This window comes from Pempheris klunzingeri, chromosome 10, assembly GCF_042242105.1.
Source record: "Pempheris klunzingeri isolate RE-2024b chromosome 10, fPemKlu1.hap1, whole genome shotgun sequence".
Classification (NCBI taxonomy): domain Eukaryota; kingdom Metazoa; phylum Chordata; class Actinopteri; order Acropomatiformes; family Pempheridae; genus Pempheris; species Pempheris klunzingeri.
This window is the reverse complement of record NC_092021.1, coordinates 5,931,209-5,945,909: the sequence shown is the minus strand read 5'-3', so window position 1 is coordinate 5,945,909 and position 14,701 is coordinate 5,931,209. Positions and strand designations below refer to the sequence as shown.

Below are 14,701 nucleotides of genomic sequence, written 5' to 3'. Positions count from 1 at the left end.
AGATATTATTACACATTGATACCAGCCGCCATTTACATTTTCTTTATTCATAATTATTTCAATTATATAGTGAGCATCACTGTATGTGGTTGTTGTGGCTAATGGACTCACTCTATGTAACACTATTCAGCCATCTTGCACCCTTATCACATAGTAAAGGACTTAGCTTTTAAGAAATTACAAACAGATTTCCTCAGCCCTCCACACTCACCGACTGCAGGTATGGGAGGCAGCTTCATACTGTTGCGTTGGCCCTGTGGTGGCTGTGGTGCAGAGTTGATCCAGGGGCAGGAGTCCCTTACTGTCTTCAACCTTTCTTTCTTAATGTTTTCCAGCTTGATGGTGACTGCGCCACCATGACCCACAGCTTTCCTCAACTGAAGCCCCACCCCGGCCTGCTGTCCCCCAGCGGGAACAGTGGAGTCAACCATGGGGCACTCATCCTGTGCATTGAGGTCCCCGAAGCTGCCTCCGCTGTGCAATGCCATCTCTACCCCACTGTCATTGTTGTTGGCGCTGCTGAGAGGCGACGGCTCGCTGCTACATGATGAGTGGCCTCCAGGACTGGACTGATACATCTGGAGGAAGACAGCAAGGAGTTTGAATTGGAATTTGAAGAATTTGAAGCTTTGTAATGGATAGTGGTACATTGTTCTATATTCCTTGAGTAAACAAATATTCTTGCAAACTGATAACAATGAGCTATTTGCAAAAAATGATGAAAAAATAAGTGAAATATAAAAATAGAAATGGATATAAATTAATAATAGATAAATAATAAAAGCTCATGTAAAGTTCAGAGAAGTCCATTATGTATTCTTCAATATTAAATAATTACCACAGATTAATAATTCTGATTGTAATGGTGTTTTGTAATAAGTAATGGAGGCCTATAGTTCCATAATCTAATTCATTATGGATGAATTTGATTTATTTACAACAAGAAAACAAGTGGATAATAGATGTGAGCAACAATCCAGCAGAGTGGTGACAGTAATTCGAACTGGCTGAAAATGAACTTAAGTCTTGATCACAGCTTGATGCTGGCACTATTTGTTCAGCACACATGCTGAAACAGTCCCAGCCTTTGAATATTAATAAGGCAATGACTTTTATCATCGGCTGACAGCAGAGGCTACTGCCACTGATCTTGTGGACAGAAAAATCCAGTAGTGTGTCGCTGTGTGCCTCTCCATACATGCTTATGTGTGCGTGTCATATACAAAGAAGCATGCTTTCAATGTCTGTAAATGGATAATCGTGCAAGAGGACATTTTACACCATACAAGAATGCAATGATGTAGCATGAAACACGAGTGCACATTCGCACATCTCCCATGCTAAGTTGAACAAGACAAAGAGACAGTTTGAGCGCTCACCTCAGTGAAGTCTGTCCATTAGGAAAGTTAACTTGAGAGAAGCAAGTTCAAGCAACAACCAGAGAGGTAAGTTAGGAAGGATGCAGGCAGTGCCAACGGTAAACATTTAACTTCAGAGCAATGTTAGTAAAGAGTAAGAAATAAAGTATGACCCTTGCTTCGATGTTTTTCTTAAACATACAAAGCCATGCAGTATGCCCTTTTCATATCAACACTGACATTTGGAGTGTGGAAAGTCCCAGAGTTTAAATTTAAAAACAATGAATTGCCTACTGACAAATTTTATATGAACTATTGAAGAGGTTTGTGTGGAATGACTTTTCTAATCTGTGATCAGGACCCACCATGGAGTTCTCGGTCTTGATAGATTTGACCTGTAGGCAGTCTTCCACTCCTCTGGAGGTGCTGTTGGCCTCAATCTTGCCATCCACACCTCTTGCACCGAGCTTAGAATTTGCCTCATTCTCCCCGTTGCCTTTAGGTGGCTGCAGTCTTGGAGGTGCGTCGCTTCGTTGTTTCTTGGTGACGTGTGCTTCAGGTCCATGTACTGTCTTCACATGCTTCCTGAGAGAGCTGGGGTCTGTGTAGCGCTTGGTGCAGCCTGGGATCTTACACACGTATGGTTTCTGTCAAGAATGGAAAAAATAAATGAAATTGCTTTTCTAGTAAACCAACATACATATCTGCTGTGTACTTCAGATTTTTTAGTTTCATGATGGAACCCCCTGGTATTGCATTAATCTGACGGAATACCGTAAGGTATCTTTCTAAGTAAGTAGCAGCCTATCAAATCTTACAATATTGTATCACTGGCAGAGCAAACAGTCTCACTGAACCAGACAGCAACTTGCTACACAACAAAGGAGCCATAGATTCTGAACAAATCCCCTCATCAGCGTTCCCATTAAAGTCTCCTTTAAGGCTAAACAGTATTATAAATTAATGCAATTAGAGCAATATTGCAATATATAGTATATAGTACACCTTGACCAACACAACATTGGATATAGTGAACAACTGCTCGTTCCTGTAGACCAGGCCTATGTGTTAAGATGACATTAGATGAAATGATGCATGATTGATATGAATCACATATCGTATCTTATTCACCTATCGAATTTTAAAAACCTTCAATTACAGTGGAATGTTGATCACGTCGAGGCTTGTAAACATGTAATACAGTCATCATGACTTAACTTTGGAATAAAATCTGATAAAGAACAACAAAGGACTGCAGAACAACATGCCTGGTGTGAACATTGATATATGAAAACTATCTTACGGATCTCCAATCAGTTACGGTCACAAATGCTCTCCAACAGTTCTGTCAGTGATTGGCCTACTTGACATACTGGCCATTTTCATGCAGGCCTAATGCTAGCCATAAAAGCTTGCATCTGGCATTTTAAAGATTTCACTGCTGTTTTCTTCAGTAATGCTCACTCACATAGGTCTTGTGGAGTGTTGGGCACCATGTGTGCACATGACCCACCGGTCCAGGGTCAGGTGTTTCTAACCCAGAATGTGTAGTGTTAAAAAAATGAATAAATCGCAGTTGATTCGTTCGATTGCGTTACAATGTCAGTATGAATTTGATTAACAGTGCGGCTGTAGTCTCCTTCTAACACATCTTCTCCTGCACCTTAGCTTGTTGAATGGGCAACCAAACAAACATGTGACAACATTTTCGTAATTTACTTCAAATCTTCTCATATGAGTGTCCTTGAATGTTGTAATCATTATAATTAATGATTAAATTATTACATTTCAGAGCACACTGAAGCCTATGATGATGGTGGCTCAAATGCATGAAATCCCACTAAGTGAGTCGGTTGAATGATGTGTGTGTGTGAACATACCTCATTAGAGTGCGTGCGGTTCTGGTGCTTGGCCCGGTCTGAGGCATTGGAGAAGGCCTTGTTGCAGCCTTCATGTTCACACACATACGGCTTCTCCCCGGTGTGGGACCTGAGATGGGTCTTAAGGTTCTCCAGACGAGAGTAAGCTTTTGCGCAGCCTTCAAACTGCAGAGAGATTGAGATAAACAGGTGGGTTGTGAGACTGACTGCATGACTGCTGTGTTGTTTTGTTTGCAGCTGGGTAGAGAGAAGAGCTGGGCAAAAAAAAAAAAAACCTGTGTGCCTTTTCGTTTTCTAATGTAATCTACTCTTGGACCCGTGCCCACCTACTGTGGCGTGACACACAAAAGCAAAGCAGTGCTACACTTTGGTAAAAGGAGCTATTATGCAAAATTTCTAAACTGAGTGTGAGGTGTGGTAGAGCTCTTTGTCTAGTGTGCTTTGTTGAGACAAAGAGAAGTCTGTGTTTAGCCTTTGTATTCACTTGTACTGTACAAGCTATAATTTAGTATTCCCTCTGAGCAGTCATTGTGTATGTAATTGGCATTGAAATTAAAAGGGAGTTAAATTAGACTAGCACAGAAATTGAATATAAAAGTCAGAAGATTCTCCCTTAAAAGACAAGACTAAAGGGGAGTTAGAGTGTTATGAGAAGATGCACGTGGGATTTGTGCAGAGAATATACAGCAAGGTCTTAATAAGGGCCCATGGCCCCTTGCTTGTCTGCAGATTTTAATTACACACCCACGCTGTCAATCAGCTTTCTCAACTCTCTCCTTCACAAGTCATCTGTTTTAATGCATTCACAAGAGCCTGTGAGGAAGCTTTGAAGCCAAGCAAACAGGCCCTCAACTTGATCTTCACACAGCAAATGAAGGCTTCAATAAAACCCCCATGATTTAACAACATGGAACATATCACTGGTGCTCTACACAAAGAAAATCAAATGAAAAAAAATTTTAATAATTTTTTTTTTCTATGGCAAAGGGAAGAGACTGTATGGCTGCTAATAAGGCTGAGTATCATCCAAGTTGAAGTTCCAGTAGTTGGTTAATCAGTAAACTAGTCAGTTAACCCTTAAAGATCCTTAAAATCTGTCTCCTACATATGCCTTCATAGAAAGGCATATGGAGCCTTTAAATACAGTTAAAGACAATACAGTCAGTCAGAGGATCCTGCGTCCAGTCAGTCACTTAACCAGGTAGTTAGTAGCAATTCACTGTGCTGTTTTAGAGGAATATGAGGATCTTACTGTGCATTTATGCGGCTTCTCCCCTGTATGGCGCCTCATGTGGACCACGAGCATGTACTGAGCCTTGAAGGGCTTCTGCTCTCGCGAACACTCCTCCCAACGACACACAAACTCCTTCTTCTCACCATGGATGTGATCGTTGTTGATGTGCTGAGGAGACAATTCAATTCGAGACAGTCACCACAATGTATTATAATTTATGTCTACAGATGCTGAGATGAATGAATAGTGGGCTATACACCAAGTGTGTGTGCGTGTGTGTGTTTTACTAAAAGCGAGTCAGCAAATTCATGTCTTTTTCCCACCAGAAGATTCTCCCGCTTTCATGTGCCCCCCCCCCGCTCAACACACACACACACACACACACACACACACGTGCACACACAGTGAGTGAAGGTACCATCCATTATAGTTGACAGTTATTATGCATCTGTCAACAGGAGACAAAACCTATAAAAGCACTGTGTCTGTTTTTTCAGGTTGTGTGTGTCTTCACTCTCTCTCTCTTTTTACTCAAGGAAGAGGAAATACCTCGGATCCCAGTAAAAGTGATCAGGAAGAGGATTTCGTACGGGACTTGTATTTATCTTTCTTTCTCCTTACTTTTGATGGATCAGGAAGCCGGTGGGGGACACACAACGTTTCCTGTGTGATGCTTAAACTTGAACATCCATTTTGCATTAGCTATTCTTGTAGTTTCAGATCCATCAAATTGTGAACCAAAACGTACATTTTCAGAAAAAAAAAGTACATCTTTAGCGCTATAGCTTTAGTTAGAATTGTTGTGGTTGTCTATAGTCTTAATCCTCTTTAACTTGTAAAATAAAAATTCCACCATATTTTGCCAAACACAGAGGTCATGTGATTATATATATATTTTTTTGTTTTCCGCCTTTATTCTGCCTCTTTCCCAGTCAAGAATTATTGTGTCTATCTTGGCAAATATAATTGAAAGTTTTGACAGCGTTTTGGATACAAATTTAGGAGGCTCATCTCGCTACACGGCATGGCGCGAATATTACATAGAGCATGGATATCATATCTGGGGCAAAATGTCAGTAAATTCAACTAAAAATACAGACTTTTCTTATCCTGTGTAAATGCACCACACAAAAAGGGGGATCATTTCTAAATCACATGAGGTCCTTTGTTAATACCAGCCCTGCACAAATAGGGCTTTAATGTGATTCCACCTTGTAGGACTTAATCATGTCTAAAGATTTTTGTGGTCCTTGTTTGACCAAGACACACAAGGTTTTGTCAAACCCAAATTACTTATAATGAACACACACACACACACACACTGTTTCTTAACAGACACACTTAAAAACTCTCATCTCACGCACCACATGCAAATATCCACACACCCAGAGGAACCACTTCATTTCCTGAGGACATCCAGGCCCACAATGCTCCACTTATGTGGCCACTTCTCCACCAGCGAAAAAGCCCAGTGGTTGATGATTTTGCTGAGATCTATTTTGGGTGAAGGAGGAGGAATGGAAACATGTGGAGGCCTCTATTTTCAGGTTACACACTACTGTGAATCCATAATTTGGTGGCTCTTGAGACAGGATTACTCTGGTCAAGCAGAAGCCAGAAAAACCCACAGGTGAGTGTGTGTTTTTTTGGCTGGATGTGCTAAGCGAGATGCTATCAGACATTTTCACACAAAAAATTGCAATTACTCCTTTGGCTTTCTGGCTGAATTTTATAGAAAGCAGAGACTTTTAAAAAAAAAACATCACCCTGTGAGGATTTAGGAATGTCTTGGCTTCGTATTGTCCATCCACACCCGAGATCTAACCACTGATCCTCTGCTATCCTACTCACTAGTCATGGCAAGCTCTCAGAGAGTTTGTGGGTAGGAAGCTGGAGTTGGGGCAAAAGTTAACTCCGGTCCTGACTTGTAGAAGCCCACAGCACCACCACCTCCCATCATTCTCTGGATCCATTGGCCTTGACACATGCTACATCCTACCAATGCTCTGAGATGAATGACAGCCAGTCAGAAAGTGGAAAGCAAGAAGAGAAGTTGGCTTTGCGAAGGGGGGGAGCATTAGGTTCCACAACTCCAGAGGTTCTGGCATGACGATGGATTTATGGATGGCCCTCTGAGCTTCAGGGGTTGGGAGTATTGCTGGGAGTGAGAGGTTAGGGGTTAGGGGTCATGGGGCTGAGGGGTTGGGGGGCACAGCTGCAGGGCTTGGGCTTGAATCTGGCGAGAGCCGGCAGGCTCATTAACGTTGCGCGTGTCAACCCAACAGGAAAGGATCAGTTACTGGACAGCTTTCTGACTGGACTCAATCAGCATGAATTTAATGAGTAGCAGAGGAGTTGTTTGAACTTTTCACTTTTTACACAAGAAAGTCCAGGGGTTCTGATGGCGTAGTTTGGAATTTACTGTCAGTACAGCAAAGGCAGCATGTCTGTGAAAGACTTAACATTGGACAGTTTGTGTTTTCACTATGGAATTTCCAGGTTTATAGTCTGTAGTCTGTAATAAAAAAGTACTCCAGTAAGTCTCAGTCGCTATAAGGACACTATCGCTCACATGAACAAGTTGCTCCTGGGTGTCATACTCCTTGGTGCAGCCCTCCCAGTGGCAGTTCGTCTCATATACGGCCTCAGGCTCCTGTTTGCACTCGTCTTTATCCAGGTCTTCGCTGAGGTCCAAGATCCCCCCACCATGGTCCTGGAGAAAGGGGACATCACTTTGTCATGACAGGTTTTGCGAATAATACACATGTGTGTCTATCCATTAAAGCGTACTGTAAATAACTAGAATAAAATCGTGCTACATCTTTTACCTGAATCTGCGGTCAATTTGTTAAAGAAGCATTCTGTACTGTTTTGCATCTCTCTTATCTTATCTGCTTCTTAATCCTAATGAGTTGTTACTTGATCTCAATGCGTGACAAACACCTTTTGTCATTGATTAAAGCTGCATTTTTAACCGCTACCTATAATCAATTAGAGCGAAATTAGAGGGGACTATTTTCCACTGTAAGTAGCTGAATCTGTGATAAAGATAGATAACTTACAAAAAAAAAATCTATGCAGTTGATTAGGATTTTCTGAAGGTCATTGCACATCCAAAAAGTGAATTAGTGCAACCTTGGAAAACAAATATCTTATGTTGCATTTGCATTTCAGATTCTCTTCATTTATCCACTGTTGTTTGATTCCCTTACCTGAGAGGATGGTGAGATGGGCAGTGGACACTCTGCTTCTGTCTTAACCTTTGACCTCTTGGTGGTCAGTGGGTTGACGGTGCTACTCACTGCTGGGTCTCCACTGGCATTCTAAAGGACAAATAAGAGCAGAGACAGGGTTGAAGAAAAGTTTTTTTTTTACTGAAGAGGATATGATTTTCTGAATGACTTTTTGAAGCGGAAAATGAGGCAGAATTATCTGGTTTTTCACAACGCTTGAAGTGAATCATTCCATTAATCCTAACACATACAGTACATACCTACCTGTCAATGCATCCATTAACCTTCCCAGTCATTCTCCTATTTATTCAACCCTCCATTAAAATGATTAAACCACCAGTCACCACAGGGAGTGACGAAAGGAAATCAGATAACAAAGTCACAGAGATACCATGCAATAGTTTTTGGCTCAATAATCGGCTGCCAAAAAAGATGTTTGGAGTCTTGGTTGCGCCAGGCACTGCAGCTCATAAGTCAGACTGGGACCCGCCGCCGAGACTAAACAGTTTAGACTGCTTTACGATCGCCAAAGCCACAAGGAAATATGAAAGAAGGGGAGTTATTACCCTCGGTACAGAGGGGGAAGGCGGCACTGTGGGGGGTTGCGGGGGGGGGCTTTGATCTGCCAGATTCTGAAGACGACAGAAAGACAAAGACGCAGAAGGCCTGTTACAGCCCTAATGGAGACGAAAAGAAAGGAAAGATATTAAATGTAATGCAGCTGATGAATTATTGTGTATGTGTATGTCTATTGAGGTTCATTGGAGGGGGTCCAGCAGTGGAGGGAGGTCTCCTAATCCCACCCAGACGCTACAGTGCAGTTCAACATTCTGTGGGCCACTTCAGTTGGAAATATGGTTCTGATCATTGTTAGAATGACGAAGGATGTGTGTTGAATGGGGGTGTGTCTTGTTTGTATGTATGTGTGAGTGTACACACAAAGGTATGTCCTCTTGCTTGGACACTCTAGGTGTGTGTCAGTACACTCTGTGGTGAAACAGAGCTGGAGGCATCTGATAGCAGTGTGAGGTGGAGTGATTCACTGAGAACACTGGGAAGTTTACATTACGAGTGGCTGTGGTGTATACAGTGGGCTGATAAAGAGAGACAGAGAAGACAGTAGGAAGTAAGACAGATAGATCTGGGAGGGAGCCTCCTGCATATTTCAGACATGACACAATTTACAAAAAACACATTCACGACAACTTGTAATTTTTTTTTTTTTTACAGCACAGTCATTTCAAAATAAAACTCTGATCATAAATTGATTATTGAAGGTATCTATGCAGCAAATGTGCCTTACATGCTGGTTCTACCTCCTCCTGTTAGTTTTTAAGACTATTTGTTGGACAAACGTAGGAATTCAAAGACAGCACTTTTTGGCTCTTTGAGCATCTGACAGACTTTTTTTTTGTATTTTAGCATCAACAGAGAATTGAATGCCTTATTCAGTAATGTAAACCATCATTACTTTCAGCCCTACTCAGAATGGTTGCTTACAGTAAGGAAGGGGGGATGCTACACTGTCAGATATATCTGAGCAGCATTACAGCTCCAATGTGGGCCCTTAAGTTTTCGTCCTTTGTCTTTAAACAATCAATAAGATTTTTTTTAACAATGTTGTGTATCAACTTAGTCTAATTTTTAACCAATTGGATTTTTTTAATCGAAGTGGTGGATAATGCTGGTTGGAAAAATAGTGGCGCCGATCAGTGTTTCATCATACTGTGCCACGAACAGAAAACTAGCGACAGAAAAACGTCCACATTATCATGAATGCAAGCTTAAATGAGTTAGGTGCAGCTATACACATTGTTTTAAGTGTAATGAATGCACATTCCACAGTCCCAGTGTTCACCAAAACAAAGCAAAATAACCTCTCTCCCAAACATTGCCCAACATGTCCCTATTAGACATAATATGGCAAACTGGCCGATGGGTACAAAAATCAAGTGCTGTCCACAGTTAAGATCTTCATTTCATATTGTCATGTCAACATTGACAAAATTTCTCCTTTACACATTACATGGCTTGTATCTGCCTCACTTTCATTAGAAATCAGATCTATTTCATGAAAGTAAAAGATTCTCCAATTGGTAGCGGAAAATATTTGAGTGAGCCTCAATGTATCCCACACATTAGACATCCATATGAAAGGGATCTAAGATAAGAAAATTCAAAAGAGAAAGTGTATATCCTTGAATCTGAGTACATTTTCATTAGAATACAAGAGTGGCATTCAAGGGTACAAATGCTCCCATCCTACCTGGTTTGCCTCAGAGTTGGAGCTGTTGTGGGAGGTGGACATAGGCGAAGCAGTGAGCGGGTGTTGGCGAGCAGAGAAAGAGGAAGGCGTCGGTTGAATAAGAGGTGTGTGTCCGAACGCGTTGAGACCCCTCTGCTGGGACAATAGCTGCTGATACGCCACTGGGTTGATGGGATGAGGGAAGCTGAATGAGGGGCTGAGCAAGAAGGAAAAGGACATAAGTTATCTCATAGGGAATATGAATGGAGATTTTTCACTAGTGGGTAATACCCAAAGACTCAACCCACACTAGAATCACATTTGAATGATGGGCCCTCAGTGCCAAGTGATTGTGGGTAAACCAGATGCATGTAGTACCATGCTTGTAGCATGCGGTGTCACATTGCAGTGTAAGCTAGCTAGCATAGTGACTTTCTCTCAGTATTTTCCAACTCTCCTACCACCATGTCTGTGGTCCTGTTGATACCTGGCATTAACACGTGTTCTGGTTGATCTGATCACAAGTGGACAGCTACAAGTACACCTGGCATTAGCATGCATCTTCACAGGGATCTCCAGAGACCACCAGTGATCAGATCTGACTTCCCTGCTCTGTATGCAAATAAACACGTACATCACTTACACAAACATTTATAAAAGAGTGTGAACATTTTATTTAAAAGGTTAAACATTAAAAAACAGGAATGTCTCCTTTATTCGAACAAACACGCCCCTTTAAAAGACCCTTGGATCCACTGCTAAAAGACTGTGGTCTTATGCGGCCCAGATCACCTCTGAATGTGGTCTGAGCGATCTGATCTTAATGCATCCTCAATGCGTCTTGGGTGCATTTACACCTGTACTTAGAGCTGTACTCAGATGCATGTTAAAGTAAGGTTTGAACGGGGCCTTCGGCACTAAGCCCCAAGATCATTTGTTTTATTGAAGAGGTAAATCTAAACAATGCCATATAACAGCTGGAGACTGTAGTTTTTAGCAGGCATTGTTTAAACATTATTAAATAGTGAATTTGTTGGGGACTATTTTCAGCAGTGGATTAATTCAACTTTGGTGCAACAAGATAACATTTGTGAGAATGACTGTTGGTTGGTTGACTACCAAGAACCCTACTGCTCAATCTGAAAAATAGCATTGCTGCTGTTGGATTTCAACAAATGTGATTTTTTTTTTTTTATCAGCAAATGTTTCTGGAGAAAATAAACTTCTAAATTCATCCCTCCCATGGTTTTTAATGGCTGTAACATGGAGATGAAGACAGATAGATGCATGTACGTGTGTGCACTGTCTAACTACCTGATCCCTCCAACTGAGAGGTGCCCATAGGAGCTGCTGGCAGCCGAGCTGGAGCGGGAGTTGTTGATGTAGGCCACCAGGGAGTTTGGTGAGGTGCGGATCATGGTCTGCAGGTCAATGCTGGCATCTGACAGTGGGGAGATAGACAGCGCCCTCTTCCTGCTCAGTCGGGGTGTTAGGCGTGGGCTGGAGAAACGTGAAACTGGAGAGACACAAAAAGAGTCTATTAAGACATCAGCCATCTTGGCATTGCTACCTCCATGGATGACTTCAAAAGAAATCAACCAAATGTTTATATGATGTTAAATGTGCAGTATTAAGAACCTTTCAGACGCTGCTGTAGTGGCTCACAGTTCACCAGATTCTCCTACTTCCATTAAATCTCTGCTTGGCCTCAGTGCAAATCAGCAGTTACTCTGGACCATGTTAGAAGAAACATTCAGCCCTGAGCTTTGTAGTGGAGGTCACAGCCATGCTAAGCTACACTATATCTCCTGCATCTCTCTCTCACACACAGCTCCCCTGTTTAACATTCGCATCCTCTTATGCATAATGAATCCCCCCCAATCATTCTCAGTAATTACTGTGATAGCAATCTCTTTCAGACCGCTGTACTTGGGCAAGTTAAATAGAGGCAATTTAAAGAAATTGATCTCAGAATACCATTAAAAAAGAACAAGGCTAATGCGCAAAGGTGGGGTAAATGGCCTCCCACTAGACCTGGTAGTTGCACTATTTTCTTGTTCTCATAGAAAAGACCACAGAAACAAGACGGAGTGGACTACTTTCCCATGAACTTGAAGAGAAGGCTATTTATTTTTCCATACGTACTGATAGCCCATCATTCATGTGTATTTGTTTTACATTTCTAAGGCATGCAGCTCCCACTCCGGCACAGAGACAGATCACTCGCTTGGGACCAACAGGTGCTGCTTTGCAGTGTGAGGGGACAGAGACCAGAACTGGCATGCATGAATTTTCTGCACACTTGTAATTAGGTCTTACAGCGGACATCATCAGAGGCGCTAGAGGCAGGAAACTCATAATAGGCCCATGACAACTCACCTAAGCACATGCACAGTGACCTGACACACACGCAAACACATTTCCTGCATGTCAGCTCCACTGCTGTCAATATGTCGCCAATCCCCGACTCATTGCTGGTGGAACTCACAACCCCTCAAGCCAAATGAATCCAGGCACCGCCATAATCACTGTGCCAGACCTACAGCCATAAACCAGGATCCTACTTCCAAAACTATTATGTTTGGAGGTGGCAAGTCGTAAAGTAGAGGCATATGCATTTAGTTAAAAGGCCCCTGGGAACTTCAGACAGCAGACGACAGTAGTTGGGGGTCTATGAAAAAAAAAAATGACGACTGGTGGAGGCGATGATAGAGGTGTGTATATAAGAGCTGTCAAAAACAACTTGCAACAAAGGAGTGGGAAAAAACAACAAGCCTCATCGGTCACTATAGGACTCTGGGAATGTGCCTCTTTGTGTCATCTTTGGTCAACTACGGAGAGGAGTAGGGATAGTGTAAAGAAAAAAATGAAAAAGGGGAAGAGACAGGCGATTCTGTCCATTCTGACGTCATGCAGCTGCCAGGATTTGCTATTTTTGCAGTGAGGCAAGTGTGCTGCTTTGCTGCCTTTAATGGGAGATACGTGTAATAATATTCCCCTTTATAAAGCAGGAAACAGGCCTCACAGCCTGGTGGCCTGGTAGCCTGGCGCCTGCCTCACCCTTCTGGGCACTGTGCCCAAAACACCGCCCTCTACCTCCATCTTTAAACCACCCCCTCAATCTATACATGAATCTCAGCTCAAAAGAATCCTTAACGCCTCCAGCTGCAAAGCTTAAATGTCTGCAATGCACGGTCTTCTAAAGCTGAGGTGCGGACAAGCTAGTTTAGTTTAGCTCAGTGTTGTTCCAGGTAAAATTAGGTTAGACCAGTGACATCCACTGAAGTTTCACACACACACACACACACACACACACACACAACTCTCACCACTTGGTAAAGGAGTGTTTTATAGGTGGCGGTTATAATTGAAAGGGTGAGCAGGTTCCGGCTGGGAATGAGAAAACAGATGTTGCACAGGCCATGGCGGTGCAGCACTGCAGTGGTAATATGGCATGTGTGCGTTTGTGTGTATACGTGAGTGTGTGTCTGTGTGTGCGTCTGTTGCTCCGCGGGACTGCATTGTGGGCTGGTTGTAATTGTGGGATCTGGATTTATATAGAGAGTCATAATTACATGTGCTCCAGTGCACATCAATACAGTAAAATATACACTACTCACAAAAAGTTAGGGATATTCGACTTTCAGGTGAAATTTATGGAAAATGGCAAAAGTTAATGCGACAGTGATATTATATCATGAAAGTAGGGCATTTAAGTAGAAGCATGCAATGGTAATTTTATTCATCTTAAACAATTTATTGAAAGAAAATCTAACAACAGTGGTAGGTATACCACAACAAAACATGTTCAGTGTCTCAATAAATTGGGATGTGGCCAAAGGACGTCCACTCCTCTCCTTTCTGTGACTCTTCCAGTCTCTGTATCACTGTTACAACCTCCTGATGACACTCTGTGACCCTCTAAGCTCAGTGAACACCTCCGTCTGAGGACTTCCTGTTTGAAGCCTCCAGTGTTGAGGTGCTGCTGATCAACTGTTAGGTGTCGTCTTGGTCTCATGATGTCAGAATGTGAACAGCAGGATGAGGAGGACTGTTTAAATACCAATTCTAACTGAAGCAGGAAATGTATTGGTGGATTCATGGATCAAACCTGTTGTGAATGTTGCTGTTAAGCTTCTTGTTAGAGAACAGCAGCTGGTGCAGAAAGTACTGAGACACTGAACAGTTGGACATGTGCATTCAAAAGTTTAGAGAAGGTCACATTAAGTTCACCTGGAAAGGTTAGAATGCATTTTAGGTTCATCCTGAAATTTCACCCGAAAGCCGAATATCCCTAACTTTTTGTGAGTAGTGTATATATATATATTAAAAAGAAAGAGAGTGTGTGTGTGTGTGTGTGTGTGATTGTTTCAAAAATTTGCCTGTGTTGCTGAAATGGCTATTTGGAAGATGAAAACAGTTTAATTGGAGGTTTGTACTAATTCCCAGAAGCAGCTAGCTCTCAGTGTCATCCTGCCCCCCCCCCCCAACCACACACACACACACACACACACACACACACGGGGGGTCACTATAAGGCAGAGAATTGGCATGAAGCCTTTTTTCCCCATAAGAGAGTGATTCTAAGATTGGGGCTGTGGACTCTTGACACTGCATTGTAAAGAACAACAAGTTATCATCATCTTTATCTAAGAAAAAAATATTTGTTTTATTTCTTAAAGGCATGCAGAAAAAAAAAAGAAACGTACATCTTCATATTTGTATTTGTCAATTTGTATATCATCTTGTAA

The 14,701-nt window shown here is 42.1% G+C and overlaps 1 protein-coding gene across 1 annotated transcript in view; it reads right to left on the bottom strand.

The window, feature by feature from the left end:
• Positions 1-14,701, bottom strand: part of gli2a (GLI family zinc finger 2a) — a 79,185-nt gene that overhangs the window by 2,922 nt on the left and 61,562 nt on the right. The window contains exons 6-13 of the mRNA XM_070837752.1: positions 11,265-11,466; positions 9,972-10,167; positions 7,685-7,795; positions 7,045-7,185; positions 4,491-4,640; positions 3,239-3,403; positions 1,724-2,005; positions 212-578 (exon numbers count right to left, since the gene is read on the bottom strand). Coding sequence (XP_070693853.1) covers positions 212-578; positions 1,724-2,005; positions 3,239-3,403; positions 4,491-4,640; positions 7,045-7,185; positions 7,685-7,795; positions 9,972-10,167; positions 11,265-11,466 — 1,614 coding nt within the window. The remainder of the gene's footprint in view (positions 1-211; positions 579-1,723; positions 2,006-3,238; positions 3,404-4,490; positions 4,641-7,044; positions 7,186-7,684; positions 7,796-9,971; positions 10,168-11,264; positions 11,467-14,701) is intronic.